General features: G+C 37.9%; 1 protein-coding gene across 4 annotated transcripts in view; it reads left to right on the forward strand.

The window, feature by feature from the left end:
* WDR7 (WD repeat domain 7) overlaps window positions 1–23,986 on the forward strand; it is a 374,749-nt gene that overhangs the window by 300,247 nt on the left and 50,516 nt on the right. For all 4 annotated transcript variants that reach the window (XM_057504212.1, XM_036918525.2, XM_036918526.2 and 1 more), the window contains one exon: window positions 3,347–3,446. In XM_057504212.1, coding sequence (XP_057360195.1) covers window positions 3,347–3,446 — 100 coding nt within the window. The remainder of the gene's footprint in view (window positions 1–3,346; window positions 3,447–23,986) is intronic.

The raw sequence follows: 23,986 nt of genomic DNA on the forward strand, positions 1-23,986 counted from the left end.
CAAGCAATAAATAAAAATATATATAATATCTCAGAGATGCTAAATACAATACAGAAAAAGTAGGATATTGGACTAAAAAGCCATGGAGGAAAGGCTGCTGTATTAAATAGAATGGCCCATAAAGGGCTTCTTTGTCAAGATAACCTTGGAGCAGAAACCTAATTGAAGTGAGGGCATGAGCCGTGGAGATGTCAGACAGAGATTCTCAAGCAGAGGGAGCAGCAAGTGTTCAGGTTCCAAAGTGGGAACACTCTCAGCACGTTCAAGAAAGTGTGACTAGAGCAGAGTGAGTAAAGAGGAGAGAAAATGAAGCCTGAGAGATAGTAGGGCCAGATCATGTCTTAAAGGACAGTTGTGAACATAAGATAGAAGTGGTTTGATTTATGGTTGAAAAGATCACTCTGGCTGCATGTGGGCAATAATGAAGTGTGGAGATCAGCGACTAAATTTGTGGATGATAACCCCCCTAGTCCCAGAAAGAAATACATTTTGCAACATTACTCAATTCCACTTAATTCTTACACATACTTGAGTGGTAAGATTCTCCCTGACTTAGAGATACCTTGAGGTGGGTGGAGTACAGGGGAACCATTGTTGTAATTTGAATATAATGAAAGGATTCTTACCAGGTTGTTACGCAAAAAATGCTGCCCCAGTTGCATGTTATCATGTGAACTGCAGACTGAGTTGCCGTTTCCAGAAGGCTCAGCCCACACGAACCCTTACTCTGAAATCTTCCTCCCCCAATTTTGGAGGAATTCAAGACTTTCATGTGGGACCAGGTCAAGACTACAATAGTCTTAAAAACTATAATCAATCCATTGATACTTTTGGGGGTGGGGAAAAGTAACATCACCGTTATCCCCCCGACCCCTATCCCCATTGCAGAACTGGTTCCAGAAGAGTAGTCTAGGGGTATGGTGAGTCCTGGAAACCCTTAGTAGAGGGAGGTTCACTACTGCCAGTCCCCAGAGTGGATACTTGTGAAGTGACTGCATACATACCATGTATTCCTTCTGTTGAAAGAGATGCTGCTAAGGGAATAAAAACTTTAACAAGAAATCCAAATATAAAAACATTCCATAAGACTTTCACTGTCCAGAATTCTCTAAGATATTGTTTAGAATATTAGTCTAGTAGCAAATTGCAAAGAATGAAAAATGCAGACTTGTAATAAATATATGGTCCTTTCAGACAGACTAAAGATTTGATACCAAGAATAGATTTGATCATTTTTCTCTCAGAAATAATGGTGTTTGTAGATGATATAGAAGGATGAGTTTTATATCCAGAGCATAGAAAATGGTCAGTGTGACAAAAACTTTTTAGATTCTAGGTTAAGTAAAATTTTGTTGACATAAATGTATTTTACCACTGGTTTGTTCTGAAGAGAATTATTTTGAGGGGTGACTATATCATGTTTTGCAGGATTTTGCAATGTAGCTTTTGTATCTGTGCAAAGTTTAATAATAGATTTTAAAAGTACCTCTGAAAGTTTTTGTTTCCTGTGGCTATTAACCTGCACAACAAATAAATATTCATTAAAACATTTGTTAGATACTATATTCCATGTTGTTCTGATAGGATATAAATTGTGTGTGCTTATGTGAGTATAGGTATACAGATGTAAATATAATGATGCCTAATATAATTAGACCACTGTCATTATTGAATAACAAAATAGTAAATGTTTTTAAACTCTTCTAAATCATTTTTATTTTTGAGAGTAAGCACATTAGATTTTGAGTGCTGATTCTTACCTTCTCTACTAAGGAGGAATAATATGATGCTTTAGACAGGAAAAGCTTTGAAAAGCAAACATTTTACAAACCACGCAATAGTGCAGAAGCTTCATATGTGCCAGGGGCCTTCATTGCCCCCTTTCTCTTACGGATTCAAAGAGGACAGTCCCTACCTGCACACAAACCCAGCAGGACATCCTGAAGTAGTGTCTTCCATGTGACTAAAAATGAAACAGTCACCTTCCGCTAAAGAGGAAGGAATTGTGTCACCAAGTCAGGCTTAGTGATGGGACCAAAGTACTGTTGAATCCATTACTTGGTTATAAATAACAAACAAAAAGTTAAAAAACTTAGTAGCTTGTTTTCCAGATTTATGAGATACATATCAATGTCATAATATCTCCTAGTGCCAAAATGCCTTTTTCAGAATGCCCCTGCTTTCAGAATGCTCACATTCAAATCTTGTCTCTCTCTATCAGCCTGTCCTACCAGAATTTCAGAAGCATAGTCCCACGCCCTGGTAGCTTTTTACTTAATCTCAAGAAAGCATTAGAGAAGTATTTTTCTGTCATTATGCCCTTCTCATATTTAAAAAGATAGTAGCCAAAATGTTAGGTTGGTAGTGTGGAACCAAAGAGAAAAAAAAGGAAGGAATGTGTAGTGGAATTGACACAATATCCTCCTAAATATTTAGGGTAGGCCTCTTATTCACCTGGGCAACTCACACAGACAACAGGACTAGGTAATGGAAAGGTTCATTCAAAACTCTCTGGTGATATAAAACCATACCTTATTTACTCCACTATAATTTTTATTCTTACCTTCCCAGGTTCTAGCTATATGACTGTGATATGATTATGACAATGCATAGATCAGGAATTCAAATTATTAACCCAGCCATGAAAGTTAATCTAGAAAAAAGAAAAATAAGAAATCAACATCTATAATCTTCATCCTCCCTAAATCCCATTTTCATCTAATGCCAAATAAGCTTATTTATATCATCTATAGTGGCAGCTATCATTTAAGTAAACTGATAAATATAGAAAGTCTAAAGAATTTGCCAGATAACTTTTTTTTTTGGTGGATAAATTTCACTCTAAACTGTTAATAAGAACTTAAGCATAACATTTATGTAGCTTTTTTATTATTATTCTGCTGGGAAGTATGTTTCATTCCTTAATACTATACCATGAGAACATAATTAAGTTAAATATGTCAACCTTTTCATCTTTTCCATTTCTGTGCAAATAGAAGCATTTGCATAATAGTCACTGTAGCAAAACAGAGTTTTCATATTTAATCTTTTTTGTATTTGATCCTATTCTTTGAAAATCAAAAGTATTTATAATTATAAAGTTGTTTGCTATTGAAAATAATTATTCACAGGTCTCAGTGGTATTCTCCATCATTTTTCTTTCAGTTGATATTAATAATTATAGAAGTGAAACTTTTTTTAAATCCTAATATATTAAGGATAGACTATTTATTTTACAATGTCCATCAGATCTGGCTTTAATCTTTGAAATGTGTTGCTGTCTACTTCCATTAGCAGGTCATCTCACCTGCTTTTTTTGTTTTTGTTGTTAAAATGTTCAATGCAGGTTCTACATGGTCAGCTATTACGAACGGAATCACAGAATAGCAGTTGGAGCTCGCCATGGTTCAGTGGCCCTGTACGACATCCGAACTGGAAAATGTCAGGTAAATAAATCATTGGGACTTCCTCTCCATAAAGTGTGGGTGTTATTGAAAGGAGTGAGAGACCAACACTTCTCCAGTTGATGTGCTGAGCTGCTGGAACATTATGGATAATGCTGAAGGGATCAATAGTTTAATGAAGGACTCAAAGAACATAGAGCCCTACTGTCTTTATTCACTGGGAATGAAGGTGGCTGCAGATGGGTTCATAATGGAGCCCAGAGTAGGGTGGTACTGCCCACAAACTACTTTACAATACATCTTTTCTTTTAAGCAAATTTTCTGATTTTCTGACTTTTGTCATGTGTTTTCTGAAAAATGTTTGATGAGAATTATTATGATTAACAGCTAAACAAAAATTAACTTTCTTAGCAAAATGAGATATTCAGCGATTATAAGGCAATGTCCTAGTCAGCGTTTAAGAAAAGAAGAAATCACAATAGCATTTAGTGTGGCCCTTTGAAAAGGAAACTGATGCTTTTTTTAAAATTATATATTACTTTTTTTACTTTTAGAATGCTTTATTATTTATGAAAAGTTCTTCTGGATTTTGATTTTGATCTTGATCACTTGATTCTCAAACTGTGCCAGTTGGATAGATAAGGCAAGTCCAGCCCCACTTTAGATATAAGTGCATCAAAGCTCCAAGACTTTAAATCTCTATCCTAGAGCCACACTGTCGGTCAATGCCAGAGCCAGGGCTGGGCTCAGCCATGCCCATGGTGGCTGCAGTGCTCATTGATAAGTAGTTCCAGGTCATAACTTCTTATGTTTCATTGTAGCATTTATCATTGCTGATATATTCAACCATATTAGGAATTACATTCAACAATATTAGACTGGTATATTCAACTGCAGTAAGAATTTTCAGGAGGAATATGAAGAAATTCATAAGGATTTGGCTACAATTTTTAACTCTTTTAAATTTAATCAACTATTAATTAATTCTCCAAAAGCTTCCCTGGCTGCTTTCCATGGTATATTTCTAAGAAATGGTAACAGGTGTTTGGGGGTAATAGTTTCAGGAGTCAGATTTAGGGGATACCGTCTAAATGTCAAACACGCTTCTTAATGCAGGCCTTCTCAGAGAATCTGATACGCAAATTGTGCATTTCCTGAAAGTGCATGGGGTGTGCAGCATTCCCCATATGCATGTAACTATCGGATTTTGTTTGTGTGACTTCTAAGGCATTAACTCCTCATAGGTGTTACCTATGAAACCACTCTGAGTTCTTGTTTAAAAATTAGGTAAAATGTTGTTTATAATATTCTCTTCTAAGAAAGACTGATTCTTCAGATAGCATTTTGAATGTCTCTTTTAGTAAGACAGTTTTTAAAAACTGGAGTGTATTATTATTAGCAGACTTGAGAGAAATAAACCACAAACCTCTGCAAGGTAAAGACAAAAAAAAAAAAAAGAAGGGGACCTTTTCAAATTTACTTAAAACTGAAGTGCGGGAATCATAGAGAGGGCTCTTGCTGTCGAACAGCACACAGTTGCCACCAGCAGAGAGAAAAGTGAGGCTCTGTGAGCCCAGTGAAGTGACCAAAAGAGGAGTGAGGGAGGGACAACAGTCGAGAATTAATGAGAAAGTAGCATACTGGCCTGAAATACACATTTCTTTACAGTTTTCTTCCTCCTAAGTATCTCAGGGAAGATCTTGATAACATGCAGAAAACAGGAATAATCTGAGTATCTTATTCTCTTGAATTAAATTACTTGAGATACACTTATTAATCAGACATTCTTAACTGGAATTTGTAATGTCATTCATATTCTATTTCATTTTCTGTACACCATTTTAGTACATTTAGACCTTTAGTGTCCCCATGAGTTTTTTTCTACTTCAGCTTCTTTTTTTTTTAAACAGGAGAAAAAAACAAAGTTTAATTACACATGTATGGGGAATCCATAGATGTGAGGTGCCCTCTACCAAAATCAGCTTCTTGATTTTGATACTCCAAATTATCATTGTTACATGATTGAATAAGCTTTACCTTCCAGTTCCGTGTGAAAGTGAAGGTTATCCTTTCCTTTCATCATTCAGAACATGAAAACAAAGCTAAATCTCCAAAATCCATCTTAACTGCTTTCTCCAGTTACCAGTTATATCTGGTGACAGTACTCTCTTCCGGGATTCTCTTTATTCATTTATGGTATTAGTGTGGTTGTATTTGAAATAAATGAGTCCACAGTTGAAGCAGAATACACAGGTATAGCTGGCATGTTTAGCAATGAAGTTTTAGAGGTGAATCAAAGGACTAGAGATTTTGAACCAGGAATGCAGTAAAGCATATTTTGAGTTAACTACTGGAGTCAGTTAACACTGAGAGTGGGACAGTTCTCCTAACACGAGCAAAGACAGAGATATGACATAAAAAATGCTGAAGGAATAATTAGTAAACTCACTGGACTTTAGTGGTAGAGTTCCAATTAGGCAGAAAGATGAGGCAGAACGACCTAAATGGGGAGAGTGAGAACTGATGGGAAGACCTGCTGTGGCCTGTCCAGGATACCCGAAGCCGAGAGAATATCCATGGGCCCGATGGAAGCAGAGAACCGTCTGAGGAAGTGGAGGGAGGAGCATGCAGGTTCCCTGCCACTGTTTATTGGATTGGTTGGTAAAAGACACAATAGAAAAATTAAATCCCTTCCCTTCCCTTTGGATATTGTTTTCTTTTTTTCTTATTTAAATCAGTTTATCTGTTCTTCCACAACTAGAATAGAAGATTATGCAAAGCCACAGGATAAAGTGGTGTCTGGAACATGAATTATGCTTATATCAAGGGTTCACAAAACTATTGCCCAAATCTGCCCCCTGCCTATTTTAGTAAATAAAGTTTTCCTGGAACATAGCCACACTCATTTGTTTTAGGATTGTCTACAGCTGCTCTCGCACTGCAAGGATTGAGTTCGTGTGGCTGTCGAAGACCATATATGGTCTGCAAAGCCTTAAGTATTTACTATATGTCCCTTTACAGAAAAAGTTTACTGACCCCTGACTTAGATGAGTGTGGAAGAAGAGTTAACTAATTTCACTGACAAGTGATTCAAACAGTATAGGGTGATATATTGGAGAAGAATAATTAGAAAGTCATGTGGCTTGAATCCCATCTCTACCACTTAGGAATTTCATAACCTTGTGAAAGCTTTTTGACTTCTTTGAACTGAAGTTTCCTCACTGTAAAATGGTGACAAAATAATGCCTGTTATTGTGAGAAGTAAATAAGATAATATATATAAAGTTATTAGTACAGTGCCTGCCAAGTAGTTAGTGTTCAGCAAGTAGTGGGTATAGTTATATCAAAATAAACTTAGAAATACATTACATTGTAATTGAATTACATTAATTTTAGAGAATTTTAAAGATAAAACTTGAGACATCAGGGTGTGTAGACTTTCAGAGCCAGTTCACACTTGTCGGGTAGGAGCACTTGGGTGGAAAAGCTCAGCAGCACTGCCTTAGGCCGTGTGTAGATTTCCCTTTATAAGGCAGCTCTTGCCTGTTGTGTTAGGCCGGATCTGTACTGATTATGGAAATCAGAAACTTCGATGCAGTTCAATAGTTCAGATCCTGCTGTGTGGCTGACTCTGTTTTCACTTGGCAACTGCTAGCAAATGAGGAATATACCTGACTCAAATTTTGCTTAATTAAAAAAAAATAACACTGATTCGCACACATAATGTAGAGGGGGGCACGGGGAAGGCAGTATAGCCCAGAGAAGACAAGTAGTGACTCTATAGCATCTTACTATGCTGATGGACAGTGACTGTAACGGGGTATGTGGGGGGGGACTTGATAATGGGGGGAATCTAGTAACCACGGTGTTGCCCATGTGATTTTATAATAATGATACCAAAATTTTAAAAATATTAACAATTTAAGTAAAAAAAAATGTAACGCCTTATGAAGTGCTTAAGTTTTGTTGGTAGGCAGTGTGCTTGATAAGCAAATTAATTAAGTTCCATGAATCCTTAGAGCTACAGGTATGTGTTTGGTTAAATCAGCAATGAAAGTTCTCCTTCTAGCAATATTTGTCTTTGGTTTGGCTGACTTGATGTTCTATCTCACTGATTCTCCAGTCCTTTTGAACACATTCTTTTTAATAAATTACTGCTAGTCTGTGCAAGAGTCTCTTAGGCTCATGTTAGCTCATTTCCCTCATGAAGTTTGTGCCGTGTCACTTGGAGGTATCTGATTTACTAGATAAATCTAAACTTTTATTTTCTTACTTTTTGACCTAGTGTGACCAAAAAAGGCAGTGAGGTATGAGACAAAGTATGGCTGAAGTCTTATCTGTATCTTAAATTATTCAAGGAATGTCACTAAAAATTGTAAGTTACTTGAAGGACTTTGTTGAAGACCCATATTTTCTTGGACTTGGTACATAGAATAGGATATCTCTTCAGAAACAGCATAGAGAACCTCTTACTTATAGAAGATATGCCTATATTTCTGTAGTGAACCCTGACCATATTTCTGCTAGATAATGGAGGAAAAATAGAAGAGAAGACTGATTACATGTAGATAACTGTGGCAGCTGAGGTCTAGCTATAATCCCTTAGCAGAGGATACATTCTGCGGTGCTGACATGTGCCCCATCACACAGCCTGACACTAATAAAAGTGGTAAGCCTGTGGGGTGGACTCTTCTAGCCTCAGATTCCTTGCTCTACGTGGGGATAAATGCCTTGAACTTCACATGGCACCTCCATGAGGAAAGGGGGATGCCACAGGGTACTTCGTCCACTTACTGTGCCCTGACCTCCTGAATATCCTTGGCCCTGCTCCTTTGCTAATTCAGTGGTATTGAAGTGAAAGTAGCCCTGAACTCTGTCAATCCATTGTCACCAGTCTGTGAGCCTTGATCTGTCGCATTGGTGTTGAGCCTGGCTTACCTTCATTCTTCAGCCAGCAAGCCTTCACTGACTGATACAGTCATGTTATATACGGGCATCTGCTGAGCATCTAACTAAACTAATGAGGAAAATCAGAAAAGTACCAATTACCTTAAAGTGCTTTTGGAATGTGAGGAAGATTGCCTCATTGTTTTCCTCTCAAACTTCTCTACCCTCATTCCCATTTGTCCTCAACAGCGAAGTAATTTTGAGAACAAGACTTAAATTAACTTGTGAGGAGCATCTATTTCTGCTCCATTCATTAAGGTTCCATAGGGCTCAGAGCATATATAGTTTTGGGGACTTTTACTTAAGAAAACAAAATTAGAGGACTGTGCATATGTATGTGTGTATAATTATGTATATACATATATATCTCATGAGCTTCGTGGTAAACATCTTTACTGGCACCTCTAAAAACTACATTTTATAATCCTTTCTGTAGCTACCATTCTACTTCTTTCCCTTCCTGTTATGTGTAGTGAATGAGAGAGTGATCTGTAGCACCCCTCTGCCCCACACCCTCTAACTTCCACCTTGACAGAGTGACTGAAACCACACACTCAGACATCACCGGGCTTCTCTTGCCGCACCTAGGCATGGTTCAACAGAACTGACTTCTCTCTCTCAAGTTGTATTTTCCCTTGACTTCCATAGCACTGTGACCTGTCTTGATTTTCATTTTACTGTATCCTGAACTAGATTTCTTCATTTCTTGGGGTGCCATAGTGTTAATTCTTATTACTCCACAACGCAGAGTACAGGTTTCTTTGCTCGTCTGTTCTTTCTCCTCACTTTGGCTATGAATCCATACATTATAACTGAGCTCGACTATTCCCTCTGAGCAAGTGAGAATACTCAGGTCTCTATGGCCAGGCCCGCCTAAACTTTAGCCCTATGGCTCTTTACTATCTGCCAGACATTTCCATCTAGATATCTTGTCATTGTCTCAAATTCAATGTATTGGAAAATCTCTCCAAGCCTACTTTCCACCAGCATCTTTTCCTAACCTACCTTTTTCTGTTAATGGTGCAATTATGTAATGACACCATAGTTCATCCTGCTTCCGCTTTACCTACCCTTATCCAGTCACTCAGTTCAGTTAACTTTCCCTAGTAGTATACCTGGAATCTGCCTTTTCCTCGACTAACAATCTAATTAGGCCCTTGGCTGTTCTTCAGGGCCTTTTGAGCTTCTGACTTTGATCATCATGCATAATCCCCTCCTCCTTCGAGCTGCATTTTACTCAGTAACACCATCCTCCATTTTCCCCTGTCATGGTCCTCTCCCAGGTTACGTGGAGGGCATTCAGAAATTTCTGTTGGATGATTTGTTGTGTTGTAAACACAGTGAAGATTACAAGAAATGCCCCTTTCCAATTATATTTGTCTTTAGATTATATTGAACTGTGTGACCTCACTGAATATACACAGTTAATATATACTCATAGGTTTAGCACCCCTGGTGAACAAAAATGCTGAGGATAATCCACATTAAAATAATGAACATTGACTCTGCTTTCATTAATGTTTCTACTGAATTTATTTTTGACCTTCCTTTAAATTCCTTACATACCTTTGTAAGTTATACTACCCTCTCAAATTCTTTACTTGTATCTATATTTCTGACTCAGTATCTAGCATTTCTTTGATGCTATTTGTAGTATCCCATACTTAATATTCAATTCAATTAGCAAGTTGTTTCCTCTTACTTACTAGAAAAGGTAGTAGTGGAACAGATTCTGCCTTGGGTTTGAATCTTTGCTCAGCCCTTATTACTTTGTGGCTTAGAACAAGGTGCTTAAATTTGCCGTGCTTCAGTTTATTCATCTATGAAATGGATGCCATAACCCTGATAACATTGTGTGGTACAGATTAAAAGAATAAATAAATATATATAGAGAGAGAGAGAGGGAGAGAGTAGTCAACCTAATGGTAAGTGCTTAAAAATGTTAGCCATCATAATTATTATTTCATAATTGTTTAATAAGGCAAAATCAGCCATTCTTTTCCTCCTGCTGCTGTGTATACAACTTCATTCCAGTGCGATCTGTCGTAATTTTTTTCCTCTGACTTGTTTTATTGCTCTTTTTTTTCCAAGACTATTTAATTAATCTTAAAAGTGGAATGAATAGAATATCAAACCAAGTAATTAGCAAATTTCAAGACTACTAATTTGTAATCCATCCACATTTAATAATTGTTCTTTCATCTATCATGATTTTTGCATAGCACTAATCTGTTGTCCTACTGATATTTTTAAGTGACTTTTTGAAATTATTACAAATATTACTTTTAATTTACTGCTGTGCTAGAATCTTTCTGAGTAAAGTAATTTTAGACTGATTTTTAAATATAGTATTCCCATCTGTTTGCATATATTCAAAATCTTACTTTAATTAATCACCACAGGGTTTTTTTCAAGGACTTTATTACTGTATAATTGTCAGCATCTGTTTTCTTCAGCATCCTTTTTAAAGATAAAAAGTTTAGGTCAGTAATTCAGCCTTTTTATTAGTATTGTTAATTTTCAGTGTCTCATTTTTTAGGTAGTATAATTTTCTTCATAGTTTTTCTTTCTTTAAACAGGGAACATTGTGGATGCCACCCTTCTCTATCATGTGCATATCACATATTGTTATTTATCTCTATTGAAACCCAGTCTAGTTTACGTAAATCACAAGCCTTTTTATGCTGCATAGGTGGCTGCTTCTTTAACTCAAAAGAAAATTATAATTATAAGATTTGTTGTTACCTGTTTTTTTTAGATTTGGAATCAGTCTAATTTTTTTCCATTCTGCTCCATCTCTTGATCTTGCAGGCTATAGCCAGTGCCCAATTCAATTTCCTCTTTTTGCTAACATGAAGCTTCCTGTAACAATTTTTTTTTTCCAAGAAAAATATTTTGTTTTCTTAGATAATAGTGATCTACTGATACCTGGTCAGTTAAAATTGAGTAATCTGTGTAATTTCCACCCTCTCCATAAGAAGTCTGGATATAATTAGAATTTATGTGAGAACAAGGAAAGAGGAAAATGTGTAGCCCCTGGAGAAGGAGTACGTCAGCCTGCCTTTTTCTCTGGCATTATACTTTTTCCCAAAATGAAATATATTGATTGCTTGTTCAGATTATAAATATAATACATGCTCATTAAAATGAGCATTAAAAAAAGCCTCAAGCAATATAAAATATTTAAAGTGGAAAGTTATAGTCCACTGTAACCTGTCCCTTAGAGTTAATTCCTACTTAGCTGTTTCTTGTACATACTTTGAGTCTCATTTCTGTGGTATACAAATAATATTATTCTCTCCCTCCTTCCCATATAATATGTTTTCTGCAGTCTGTTGTTATTTTTGCTTATTATCTCTCCCTGTGAGACCTTGTACTTCATTCAATAATAGCAAGTATGTAGTGAGTGCCTACTATTACCTGTACATAAAGTAGGCCTGGATCCTGTCCTCAAGGAGCTCCTATTATGGTGAGAGGAGACAAACAAGAAACTAGACAAGGGAATATCAGGTGGTGGTGCGATAATATAAGGGGGTGACTGGGTGCCTTCTTTAGATCAGGGGCTCAGGGTGAGCACATTTAGGGGGTGGCTTTTAACCGGAGACTATGCAACCATCTAGAAGAAGAACACTGTGAGTTCAAGGAGCAGTTAGCACAGAGACTAAGGTGGGAAAATTTTGGGAGCAGGAAACAGGCAAGTGGGAAGGGCATTCATTTTGTGAGCAAATGGAGTTAGACAGGAAGGCAGTGATCTGAGCATGCAGGCCAGTGTTGGGCTCTCAGATTTTATTCTAGGGAGATGGGATGCCAGTAGAGAATTTTAAGCAGGCAAATTATGTGATCTGTTTTTTTTAAATTATTTTTTGTTTGTTTTGTTTTGGAAGGCTTTTGTTCTTTCACAAATTTGACATCATAATAAACACACTACCCTTCAACTTCAAGAAAAAATCTTACTAGCATATCATAGCTAGACTTCAAGATCAAAAACAATTGATCAAATAGGTTCTTTTTACAATAAAAAATATTCCATAAAACTTTTTCTGCTGGTGAAATATTCAAGTGAAGTCCAGCTTTGTGTTACTACAAATAAGGCTGCAGTAAACATCTTTGAATACATGTCTTTCTATCCTAAAAACAGGAAATGTTTTGATCCATTTTTATTTTTAAAAATTTCTGAATGCTGAGCTGGACCAGGATTGTTACAGTAAAGATGGAGAGAAGTGGACGGATAAAGGATGTATTTTGGAAGTAGAGCCATCAGATCTTGGTGATTGTTTAAATGCAGTGTGCATGGTAGGGGAGCTAAGGGGGAAGAAGTGGTGAGAGAAAGAGAAGAATTCAAGGAAGATCCATAGGTCTGAGTCATGAACAGCCAAATGGATTGCCATTAACAGCTGGGAGAAGAGCACGCTAGGAATAGAGATGAAGCTCAGGACTTAGGTATTAGCCATATTATGTTTGAAGGGCTATTTTAATCTGTTTGAATAACTACATAATATTCCAATACACAGATGTAAGAGAATTCATTAACCAGTCCTCTGTTGGTTAACATTTAAGCACCTACCCCCCAATTTCCCACCATTATAAGCAGTACTACATTGAATAACTTTATTTATATAACTTTTTATGCCTATCAGATTTTTTTAGGGTAAATTCCTGGATGTACAGTGCTAAGTCAAAAGATTTGTGCATTTGATTGCCAGAATGCTCTGAACCTATTTTCCCACCATTTATGGGCATCCGTTTCTTCACACCTGCCCTAATATTCCTGTGGATAACAGAATGACTCTTCACCTGCAGTTATTCTCCTGAAAATGAAACCTCACAGTTGGTCTATTTTTGCCTTCTGTATATTTTTTAATCTTAGACAAAAGTCTGTTTATTCATTTATTCATGAGTTATCACTCATTCATTTATTAAAAAATAAACTAAAAACTTTGATGATGGCTCTTCTCTGTGCCAGACACCATATTATATGCAAGAGATCAAAAACTAAATATGAACTGTTCCTACTTCAAAGAATTTATCATCTGCTATGAAAGACACCTAAACCCATAGCTGAAATACTGTGATCATCCTCTCCAGCAGGGCAGCCTAGAGTGTTTTGGGAGAACATGGAAGGAACATTAGCCCGGAGTTGTTCAGGAGTCTAGGGAGAATGATCTGGAAGGGCTCTCTAAAGGAGATGACATCCGAACTGAGCCATGCATAACACTTAGGAGTTAGGCAAGGAAGGGGAAGGACAGGGAGCATTGCTCCAGCAGAAGGTAGGACATCTGCAAAGCACAGAGGAGCAAGAAAGAGTAGGGGAGGCTTCCTTATCAAAAACTGAGAGCTGCTTTCCCTGTTAATGTGAATAATGGCTCATGTTACAAAAGTTTTCAAATTAGCAGTACTCTGGGACTTGCAGAAGTCTTAATGTGAAAAACAGTTATTCCAATGGATAAGTAGAGACTCCTCTTATCCAGGACTTATTCAATGCTAAGTCAGTAACATAGGTTTTGTAAATAAAATTGCATAGTGTTAGCAAAGTGTTAAAGAAATAACTGAATGCTGCCCTTTTCCACAAATAATTTTTTTTTGAGAAGGCATCTCTCATATTTATTGATCAAATGGTTGTTAACAACAATAAAATTCTGTATAGGGGAGTCAATGCACAATCATTAATCAACCCCAAGCCTAATTCTCAACAGTCTCCAATCTTCTGAAGCACAACGAACAAGTTCTTACATGGTGAACCAATTCTTACATAGTGAATAAGTTCTTACATGGTGAACAGTACAAGGGCAGTCATCACAGAAACTTTTGGTTTTGATCACGCATTATGAACTATAAACAATCAGGTCAAATATGAATATTCATTTGATTTTTATACTTGATTTATATGTGAATCCCACATTTCTCCCTTATTATTACTATTATTATTATTATGTTTAATAAAATGCTGAAGTGGTAGGTAGATGCAAGATAAAGGTAGAAAACATAGTTTAGTGCCGTAAGAGGGCAAATGTAGATGATCAGGTGTGTGCCTATAGACTAAGTATTAATCCAAGCTAGACAAGGGCAACAAAACATCCACGGATGCAGAAGATTTCTCTCAAAACAGCGGGGGTGAGGTTCTAAGCCTCACCTCTGTTGATCCCCTATTTCTCACCTGATGGCCCCCCTGCGACTGTGCCTGTCTTAGGTTGTTCCTCCCTTGAGGAATCTTACCCATCTCTGGCTAACCAGTCATCTTCCGGGGCCATACAGGGAAATATAAAGTTGGCAAGTGAGAGAGAAGCCATATTGTTTGAAAAGGTTAGCTTTTTACTTCTTTGCAGATTTATGCCCTGTGGCTTCTATGCCCAGCATTTGTCTTGAGTATCTTTAGTACTTGGAGGAATTATGATACTTGGTAATTTTGATATGAGGCACGAATTCTACTTAAGGGTTATAATTAGGAAGGAAGAAGAAAAGCTATAGAAGTAGCAGACGGAAGAAAACATGGGAAGATTGATTATTTCTTTGACGTATCTTGTAGAGTAACATAAGCATGTATAGGTTTTAAACTACTAATTAAATTGTACACACACATTAACATAATAGGAATATTGCTACATAACCAAAGCAGACCTACAATTACCAGCCCTCTCCAGTGAAACCAAGAAAACCAGTTAGGCACCTTAGGCATTTGTGAAAACTTATCAATGATATGGTGGATATTGTCTAACTGAATTTGAATAGTTTGAGAAAAATCAGACAAATTAAAACAACACATTCCTGGGAACTGTTCACATCCCATATGTTCTTTTAACATAGATAGTCTGTAGTTGCAAGATTTTGGAGCGCTGCAACTTGCACTTCTCCTAATTCTTGGTTGAGTTCCAACAGTATAGACCCAGTCAAATTTGTTGTTTCACTGTATGCACAGGCCAGCTTAGATATCTCCTTCTTCATTCCAATGGCAAGTCCAGGAACCAGTGGGATGAATGCAGCTACAACTGCAACAGCGCCAGGATCTTTGTTGAAGTTTTTTGAAGATCATCTTCTGGAATGACTCTTCCAGAGGATGTTGATGTTGGAAGTTCTTCTTCATATCGTATCTTAATTCGTTTTCTGGGTAGCCAAATTAGGCTTTGATCCTCTATATAAACACAAACAAACCCTTTACCCACCCTTTGATATGCCCTTTATATCATCGTGAAGAACTTATTGGAGATCACCACACAGGAACTGCTTTTTTTTTTTTTTGAGAAAGGAATATTATCAGAAAAATGTACTTCCATAGCTGATCATCTGACACCCTTTAAATGATCAAAATTAAGGACATTTAAAGCATGCATTAATCGTTGATTTACAGTTAGTCTTATCCTATCAGGGAGTAATCCCCCTGTTCTTCTTTCTTTTTTTTTTTTTAATTATTTATTTAATTTTTTTTTGGGTTTTTGTTTTGTTTTGTTTTGGCGAGTGCTTTTTGGAAGTCTTAAAGGGACAGGGTGGGACACTTAGTCCAGAGGTAGGGAATCTGGGGATCTCTGGGCACCCTAATCCCCTGGGCTGCAGGGAGCACAGAGGCCCCTCACGGAGATAAATAGCCTCACGGCGGCTCCCCCTCCAACGGGACTCCACCATTTTGGAGTAGCTGCCTGAGCCAGGCCACGCCCACAGCAACAGCGGAAATAAACTCCATAGTAGCCGGGCAGGAAGCAGAAACCCTGTCTGCGCGCAGCTGCCCAGCACAAGCCACTAGAGGTCGCTGTTCTCCCAGGAGAGGAGGGCCACAAACCAGCAAGAAGGGAAGTTCTTCCAGCCATCACTTGTCCCAGCTCTGCAAACTATTTCTATCACCGTGAAAAGGCAAAATTACAGGCAAACCAAGATCACAGAGAAAACACCAGAGAAGGAGACAGACCTAACCAGCCTTCCTGAAAAAGAATTCAAAATAAAAATCGTAAACATGCTGACAGAGATGCAGAGAAATACGCAAGAGAAATGGGATGAAGTCCGGAGGGAGATCACAGATGCCAGGAAGGAGATTACAGAAATGAAACAAACTCTGGAAGGGTTTATAAGCAGAATGGATAGGATGCAAGAGGCCATTGATGGAATTGAAACCAGAGAACAGGAACGCAGAGAAGCTGACATAGAGAGAGACAAAAGGATCTCCAGGAATGAAACAATATTAAGAGAACTGTGTGACCAATCCAAAAGGAACAGTATCCATATTATAGGGGTACTAGAAGAAGAAGAGAGAGAAAAAGGGATAGAAAGTGTCTTTGAAGAAATAATTGCTGAAAACTTCCCCAAACTGGGGGAGGAAATAATCGAACAGATGACGGAAATACACAGAACTCCCAACAGAAAGGACCCAGGGAGGACAACACCAAAACACATAATAATTAAAATGGCAAAGATCAAGGACAAGGAAAGCGTTTTAAAGGCAGCTAGAGAGAAAAAGGTCACCTATAAAGGAAAACCCATCAGGCTATCATCAGACTTCTCGACAGAAACCTTACAGGCCAGAAGAGAATGGCATGATATATTTAATGCAATGAAACAGAAGGGCCTTGAACCAAGGATACTGTATCCAGCACTATTATCATTTAAATATGATGGCGGGATTAAACAATTCCCAGACGAGCAAAAGCTGAGGGAATTTGCCTCCCACAAACCACCTCTACAGGGCATCTTACAGGGACTGCTCTAGATGGGAGCACTCCTAAAAAGAGCACAGAACAAAACACCCAACATATGAAGAATGGAGGAGGAGGAATAAGAAGGGAGAGAAGAAAAGAATCTTCAGACAGTGTATATAACAGCTCAATAAGCGAGCTAAGTTAGGCAGTAAGATACTAAAGAGGCTAACCTTGAACCTTTGGTAACCACGAATTTAAAGCCTGCAATGGCAATAAGTACATATCTTTCAATAGTCACCCTAAATGTTAATGGACTGAATGCACCAATCAAAAGACACAGAGTAATAGAATGGATAAAAAAGCAAGACCCATCTATATGCTGCTTACAAGAAACTCACCTCAAACCCAAAGACATGCACACACTAAAAGTCAAGGGATGGAAAAACATATTTCAGGCAAACAACAGCGAGAAGAAAGCAGGGGTTGCAGTACTAATATCAGACAAAATAGACTTCAAAACAAAGAAAGTAACAAAAGCTAAAGAAGGACACTACATAATGATAAAGGGCTCAGTCCAACAAGAGGATATAACCATTCTAAATATATATGCACCCAACACAGGAGCACCAGCATATGTGAAACAAATACTAACAGAACTAAAGGGGGAAATAGACTGCAATGCATTCATTTTAGGAGACTTCAACACACCACTCACCCCAAAGGATAAATCCACCGGGCAGAAAATAAGTAAGGACACGGAGGCACTGAACAACAGAGTAGAAAAGATGGACCTAATAGACATCTATAGAACTCTACATCCAAAAGCAACAGGATATACATTCTTCTCAAGTGCACATGGAACATTCTCCAGAATAGACCACATACTAGTCCACAAAAAGAGCCTCAGTAAGTTCCAAAATATTGAAATTCTACCAACCAACTTTTCAGACCACAAAGGTATAAAACTAGAAATAAACTCTACAAAGAAAACAAAAAGGCTCACAAACACATGGAGGCTTAACAACACGCTCCTAAATAATCAATGGATCAATGAACAAATTAAGAGATCAAGGAATATATGGAAACAAATGACAACAACAACAGAAAGCCCCAACTTCTGTGGGACGCAGCGAAAGCAGTCTTAAGAAGAAAGTATATAGCAATCCAGGCACACTTGAAGAAGGAAGAACAATCCAAAATGAATAGTCTAACATTACAATTATTGAAACTGGAAAAAGAAGAACAAATGAGGCCTAAAGTCAGCAGAAGAAGGAACATAATAAAGATCAGAGAAGAAATAAACAAAATTGAGAAGAATAAAACAATAGCAAAAATCAATGAAACCAAGAGCTGTTTCTTTGAGAAAATAAACAAAATAGATAAGCCTCTAGCCAAACTTATTAGGAGAAAAAGAGAATCAACACAAATCAACAGAATCAGAAATGAGAACGGAGAAATCATGACAGACTCCACAGAAATACAAAGAATTATTAAAGACTACTATGAAAACCTGTATGCCAACAAGCTGGAAAACCTAGAAGAAATGGACAACTTCCTAGAAAGATACAACCTTTCAAGACTGACCAGGGATGAAACACAAAAGTTAAACAAACCAATTACAAGCAAAGAAATTGAAGCGGTAATCAAAAAACTACCGAAGAACAAAACCCCCGGGCCAGATGGATTTACCTCGGAATTTTATCAGACATAGAGGGAAGACATAATACCCATTCTCCTTAAAGTTTTCCAAAAAATAGAGGAGGAGGGGATACTCCCAAACTCATTCTATGAAGCTAACATCACCCTAATACCAAAACCAGGCAAAGACCCCACCAAAAAAGAAAACTACAGACTAATATCCCTGATGAACGTAGATGCAAAAATACTCAACAAAATATTAGCAAACCGAATTCAAAACTACATCAAAAGGATCATACACCATGACCAAGTGGGATTCATCCCAGGGATGCAAGGATGGTACAACATTCGGAAGTCCATCAACATCATCCACCACATCAACAAAAAGAAAGGCAAAAACCACATGATCATCTCCATAGACGCTGAAAAAGCATTTGACAAAGTTCAACATCCATTCATGATAAAAACTCTCAGCAAAATGGGAATAGAGGGCAAGTACCTCAACATAATAAAGGCCATATATGATAAACCCACAGCCAACATTATATTGAACAGCGAGAAGCTGAAAGCTTTTCCTCTGAGATCAGGAAGAAGACAGGGATGCCCACTCTCCCCACTGTTATTTAACATAGTACTGGAGGTCGTAGCCACGGCAATCAGACAAAACAAAGAAATACAAGGAAACCAGATTGGTAAAGAAGAAGTTAAACTGTCACTATTTGCAGATGACATGATATTGTACATAAAAAACCCTAAAGACTCCACTCCAAAACTACTAGAACTGATATCAGAATACAGCAAAGTTGCAGGATACAAAATTAACACACACAAATTTGTGGCTTTCCTATATACTAACAATGAACCAATAGAAAGAGAAATCAGAAAAATAATTCCATTCACAATAGCATCAAAAAAAATAAGATACCTAGGAATAAACCTAACCAAAGAAGTGAAAGACCTATACCCTGAAAACTACAAGTCACTCTTAAGAGAAATTAAAGGGGACACTAACAGATGGAAACTCATCCCATGCTCGTGGCTAGGAAGAATTAATATCGTTAAAATGGCCATCCTGCCCAAAGCAATATACAGATTTGATGCAATCCCTATGAAACTACCAGCAACATTCTTCAATGAACTGGAACAAATAATTCAAAAATTCATATGGAAACACCAAAGACCCCGAATAGCCAAAGCAATCCTGAGAAAGAAGAATAAAGTAGGGGGGATCTCACTCCCCAACTTCAAGCTCTACTATAAAGCCATAGTAATCAAGACAATTTGGTACTGGCACAAGAGCAGAGCCACAGACCAATGGAACAGACTAGAGAATCCAGACATTAACCCAGACATATATGGTCAATTAATATTTGATAAAGGAGCCATGGACATACAATGGCGAAATGACAGTCTCTTCAACAGGTGGTGCTGGCAAAACTGGACAGCTACATGTAGGAGAATGAAACTGGACCATTGTCTAACCCCATATACAAAAGTAAACTCAAAATGGATCAAAGACCTGAATGTAAGCCATGAAACCATTAAACTCCTGGAAGAAAACATAGGCGAAAACCTCTTAGACATAAACATGAGTGACCTCTTCTTGAACATATCTCCCCGGGCAAGGAAAACAACAGCAAAAATGAGTAAGTGGGACTATATTAAGCTGAAAAGCTTCTGTACAGCAAAAGACACCATCAATAGAACAAGAAGGATCCCTACAGTATGGGAGAATATATTTGAAAATGACACATCCGATAAAGGCTTGACGTCCAGAATATATAAGGAGCTCTCACGCCTCAACAAACAAAAAACAAATAACCCAATTAAAAAATGGGCAGAGGAACTGAACAGACAGTTCTCCAAAAAAGAAATACAGATGGCCAACAGACACATGAAAAGATGCTCCACATCAGTAATTATCAGAGAAATGCAAATTGAAACTACAATGAGGTATCACCTCACACCAGTAAGGATGGCTGCCATCCAAAAGACAAACAACAACAAATGTTGGCGAGGCTGTGGAGAAAGGGGAACCCTCCTACACTGCTGGTGGGAATGTAAGTTAGTTCAACCATTGTGGAAAGCAGTATGGAGGTACATCAAAATGCTCAAAACAGACTTACCATTTGACCCAGGAATTGCACTCCTATGAATTTACCCTAAGAATGCAGCAATCAAGTTTGAGAAAGACCAATGCACCCCTATGTTTATTGCAGCACTATTTTCATTAGCCAAGAATTGGAAACAACCTAAATGTCCATCGATAGATGAATGGATAAAGAAGATGTGGTACATATACACAATGGAATACTACTCAGCCATAAGAAAAGGGCAAATCCAACCATTTGCAGCAACATGGATGGAGCTGGAGGGTATTATGCTCAGTGAAACAAGCCAAGCAGAGAAAGAGAAATACCAAATGATTTCACTCATCTGTGGAATATAAGAACAAAGGAAAAACTGAAGGAACCAAACAGCAGCGGAATCACAGAACTCAAGAATGGACTAACAGGTACCAAAGGGAAAGGGACTGGGGAGGATGGGTGGGTACGGAGGGATAAGCGGGGGGAGAAAAAGAGGGGTATTAAGATTAGCATTCATAGGGGGGTGGGAGAAAGGGGAGGGCTGTACAACACAGAGAAGGCAAGTAGTGATTCTACAACATTTTGCTATGCTGATGGACAGTGACTGTAAAGGGGTTTATAGGGGGGACCTGGTATAGGGGAGAGCCTAGTAAACATAATATTCGTCATGTAATTGTAGATTAAGGATAACACAAATAATATTTTTAGGAAAAAGAGCAAGATATGAAAATGTTTTCAGCATGGGCTTTAAAGCATTCTAATAAAAGTAACGAAGTGTAATTTTCTATAATACATGTAAGTCTGCTGAGTACTCTAAGGCTACTCCATATCAAAAGAGAGCTAGTATTCAAGACCCAACAGAAATGCCAGCAAACACACCTATATTAACAAAAGTTTGGAGAACAGTGTGTTCCTCTCCGTAAAAATAACAAAGATTTGACTTCTGGTTAGGGGGAGCAATGGACCTTAGGGATCTGGTGGACAGTATGATTGATGTTTCTTTAAGGCAGAGTTTTGAAGCTTCTGGCACAGTTTTCACTGAGCAGAAGTCTATAATGCTTATACATCAAGGGCACTTACATGATGATTGCAAAAATTGCAGTGAGAATTGACTACAGTACTTAGTCAGACAGTGCCGTTTTAGGAATTTTCTTCCTGCTCTTTTCAGGAGCTGGTTTTAAGGCAGGTGCTTCCTATGACATTCTGGAGCAACATCCAGAAACATGGCATCAGGGTGGGAATAAGATGAATGGTTGGAGAACACAATGGCTTCCTGACTCTGTGTTGAAGAATTACCCAACAAGCTTCCTGTTTTAAAAGTGAAATGCTATGTAGAGAAGAACCTCTAGGAAGAGAAACGGGTGCTTGAAATTAAACCATCAATTTATTCTGAGAGTTAAAAAGTGTTCTGAAGAGTATTTTCAACTGACTATTTAGGGGAGTATTTTTCTGTTATTGATTTACTGCATCATCACTGAGTATTTCTTACATCCATGTTTACTTTGAGTGGCAGTATTCAGGATTCTTGGTAATTTCTCTAATTGTAAATACACGAGGCAGAGAGTTCTGCTGTTTACAAACCCAGCAGTTATTACAAGCATTTCATCATCCTTGCAAAACATTAAGTAGACTAAAATTTTTATTTTGATTCTCAAAATTCACAATTTACCTACATTTCTGAATGCCATTTTATTCCCTTCCTAGCCATTCTTTCTCCTCTCAAGGTATAAGAAAAAGAAAGTATAAATGTCTAAATATATATTCTATATATTCCATATGTATTTAGTCCATAAAATTAGAAAACAGTGGGTAAGAATGGCACAGTACATTGAATTCATTCTGGATTTACTGCCTTGGATTCTTTATATCCACTCATAATATATAAGGTACTGAGAACAAGGCCTGGCATGTAGTAGTCATTCAATAATTATAAATCATAATTAAAACATATGTAATGAGGACATGACTCCTATAGTTTATGAGACTTACAGTTTATGGTAGTTTCTAGAGGGATGTTGGTGGTAATGTAAAGGAATTTGTTGTCAAAATTTGGGTAACTTGTATCTCAGATAGGGCTCCTGATGGGGCTTACATCTCGTCGGGGAGTAAGCAGATACACGGGTACCATAAAAGCCCTCGGATCTAGCACAGTGAGCCCTGCAAGTTGCTCAGTTAATGAGAAATGTTTCCCAAGTGTAGAATCGTGTAAAATGATATACATCTTAAACATTTAAGATGTGAGACCAAGGCCTTTTCTTTCTATAATTGGTCCATTGGTTATAGTTCCAGAATATTTTGTTCCTAAACTCTACCGTCTTCTGTTTCTGTAAGTAGATTGAGAAAGTGAAGGTGTATCTATATAGATTACACATAGATGTATATAATCCCAGATGTTTATGCCTCCCCAATGTTTCACAGTTGTCTCACACCTAATTTCATGAGTGTGTGTATGTATACATCATTCTAAAGCCATGTCCCCTCTCTTATTTTATAATTTCATGCCATATTTGCATTCACAAGCACAGTTCACATAGCTCTGGTTAATCTAGGTGGGAGCAGTAGCAAGTGGGCCTGATAATCAGTGGCACTCCTCATACGGTGGGCATCAGTCAAGATACTTCATAGACAGGACAGAGAGTATTGGCTAACCGCAACAGTCAGTGCAAAGGAAATAGGTAATGAGAGATTCTGTTAGAATACCTCCAAAATATGATGATGCCTTGAAGTAGTTGCATGGCACTCTGAATGCAGAAGGGCATGGCCAGAGGGTGTTCAATCCAGCAGGGGATGGCAAAGATGAAACAAGTAAGTGCAGTAAAGTTACAGTGCTGCACAGAGTGTGACAGGCCACACAGGAAAGGGTGAGTCCTGAGGACGCAGGAGGCAAGGACGAGGAAAGGTTCACAGAGGAGGTGATGCTCCAGCCGAGTCCTGAGTAGGTGCTCTGGAGGCGCACACAGAGGAAGAAAACTTCCGAGGATGAGGCATGAGCAAAAGCACAGAGACATTAGTTGGCTTACGGTGCATTTCAGAAAATGGAAGGGTTTTTTTTGCTATGCTGGGAGCAAAGGTTGCAAAGGAGTGTGGAAGTGTGGTAGTGGAAACGAGAGATAAAGCCTGGCAGTTAGGAAGGTGAAGTCCTGTTAAACCTTTCCTGGGTAGACGGCTTCATCGTTTGGTGTCTCAAGGTCAGCAGTAAGAGACTCAGATGCCTACAGAGCCCCAGCCGGTGGTATCAATTAGTAAAATAAGGTGAGCCCTCTTGGCTCATCTTTCATTTCTCCATTTTTGA

This window comes from Manis pentadactyla, chromosome 6, assembly GCF_030020395.1.
Source record: "Manis pentadactyla isolate mManPen7 chromosome 6, mManPen7.hap1, whole genome shotgun sequence".
In the NCBI taxonomy this organism is placed as follows: Eukaryota; Metazoa; Chordata; class Mammalia; order Pholidota; family Manidae; genus Manis; species Manis pentadactyla.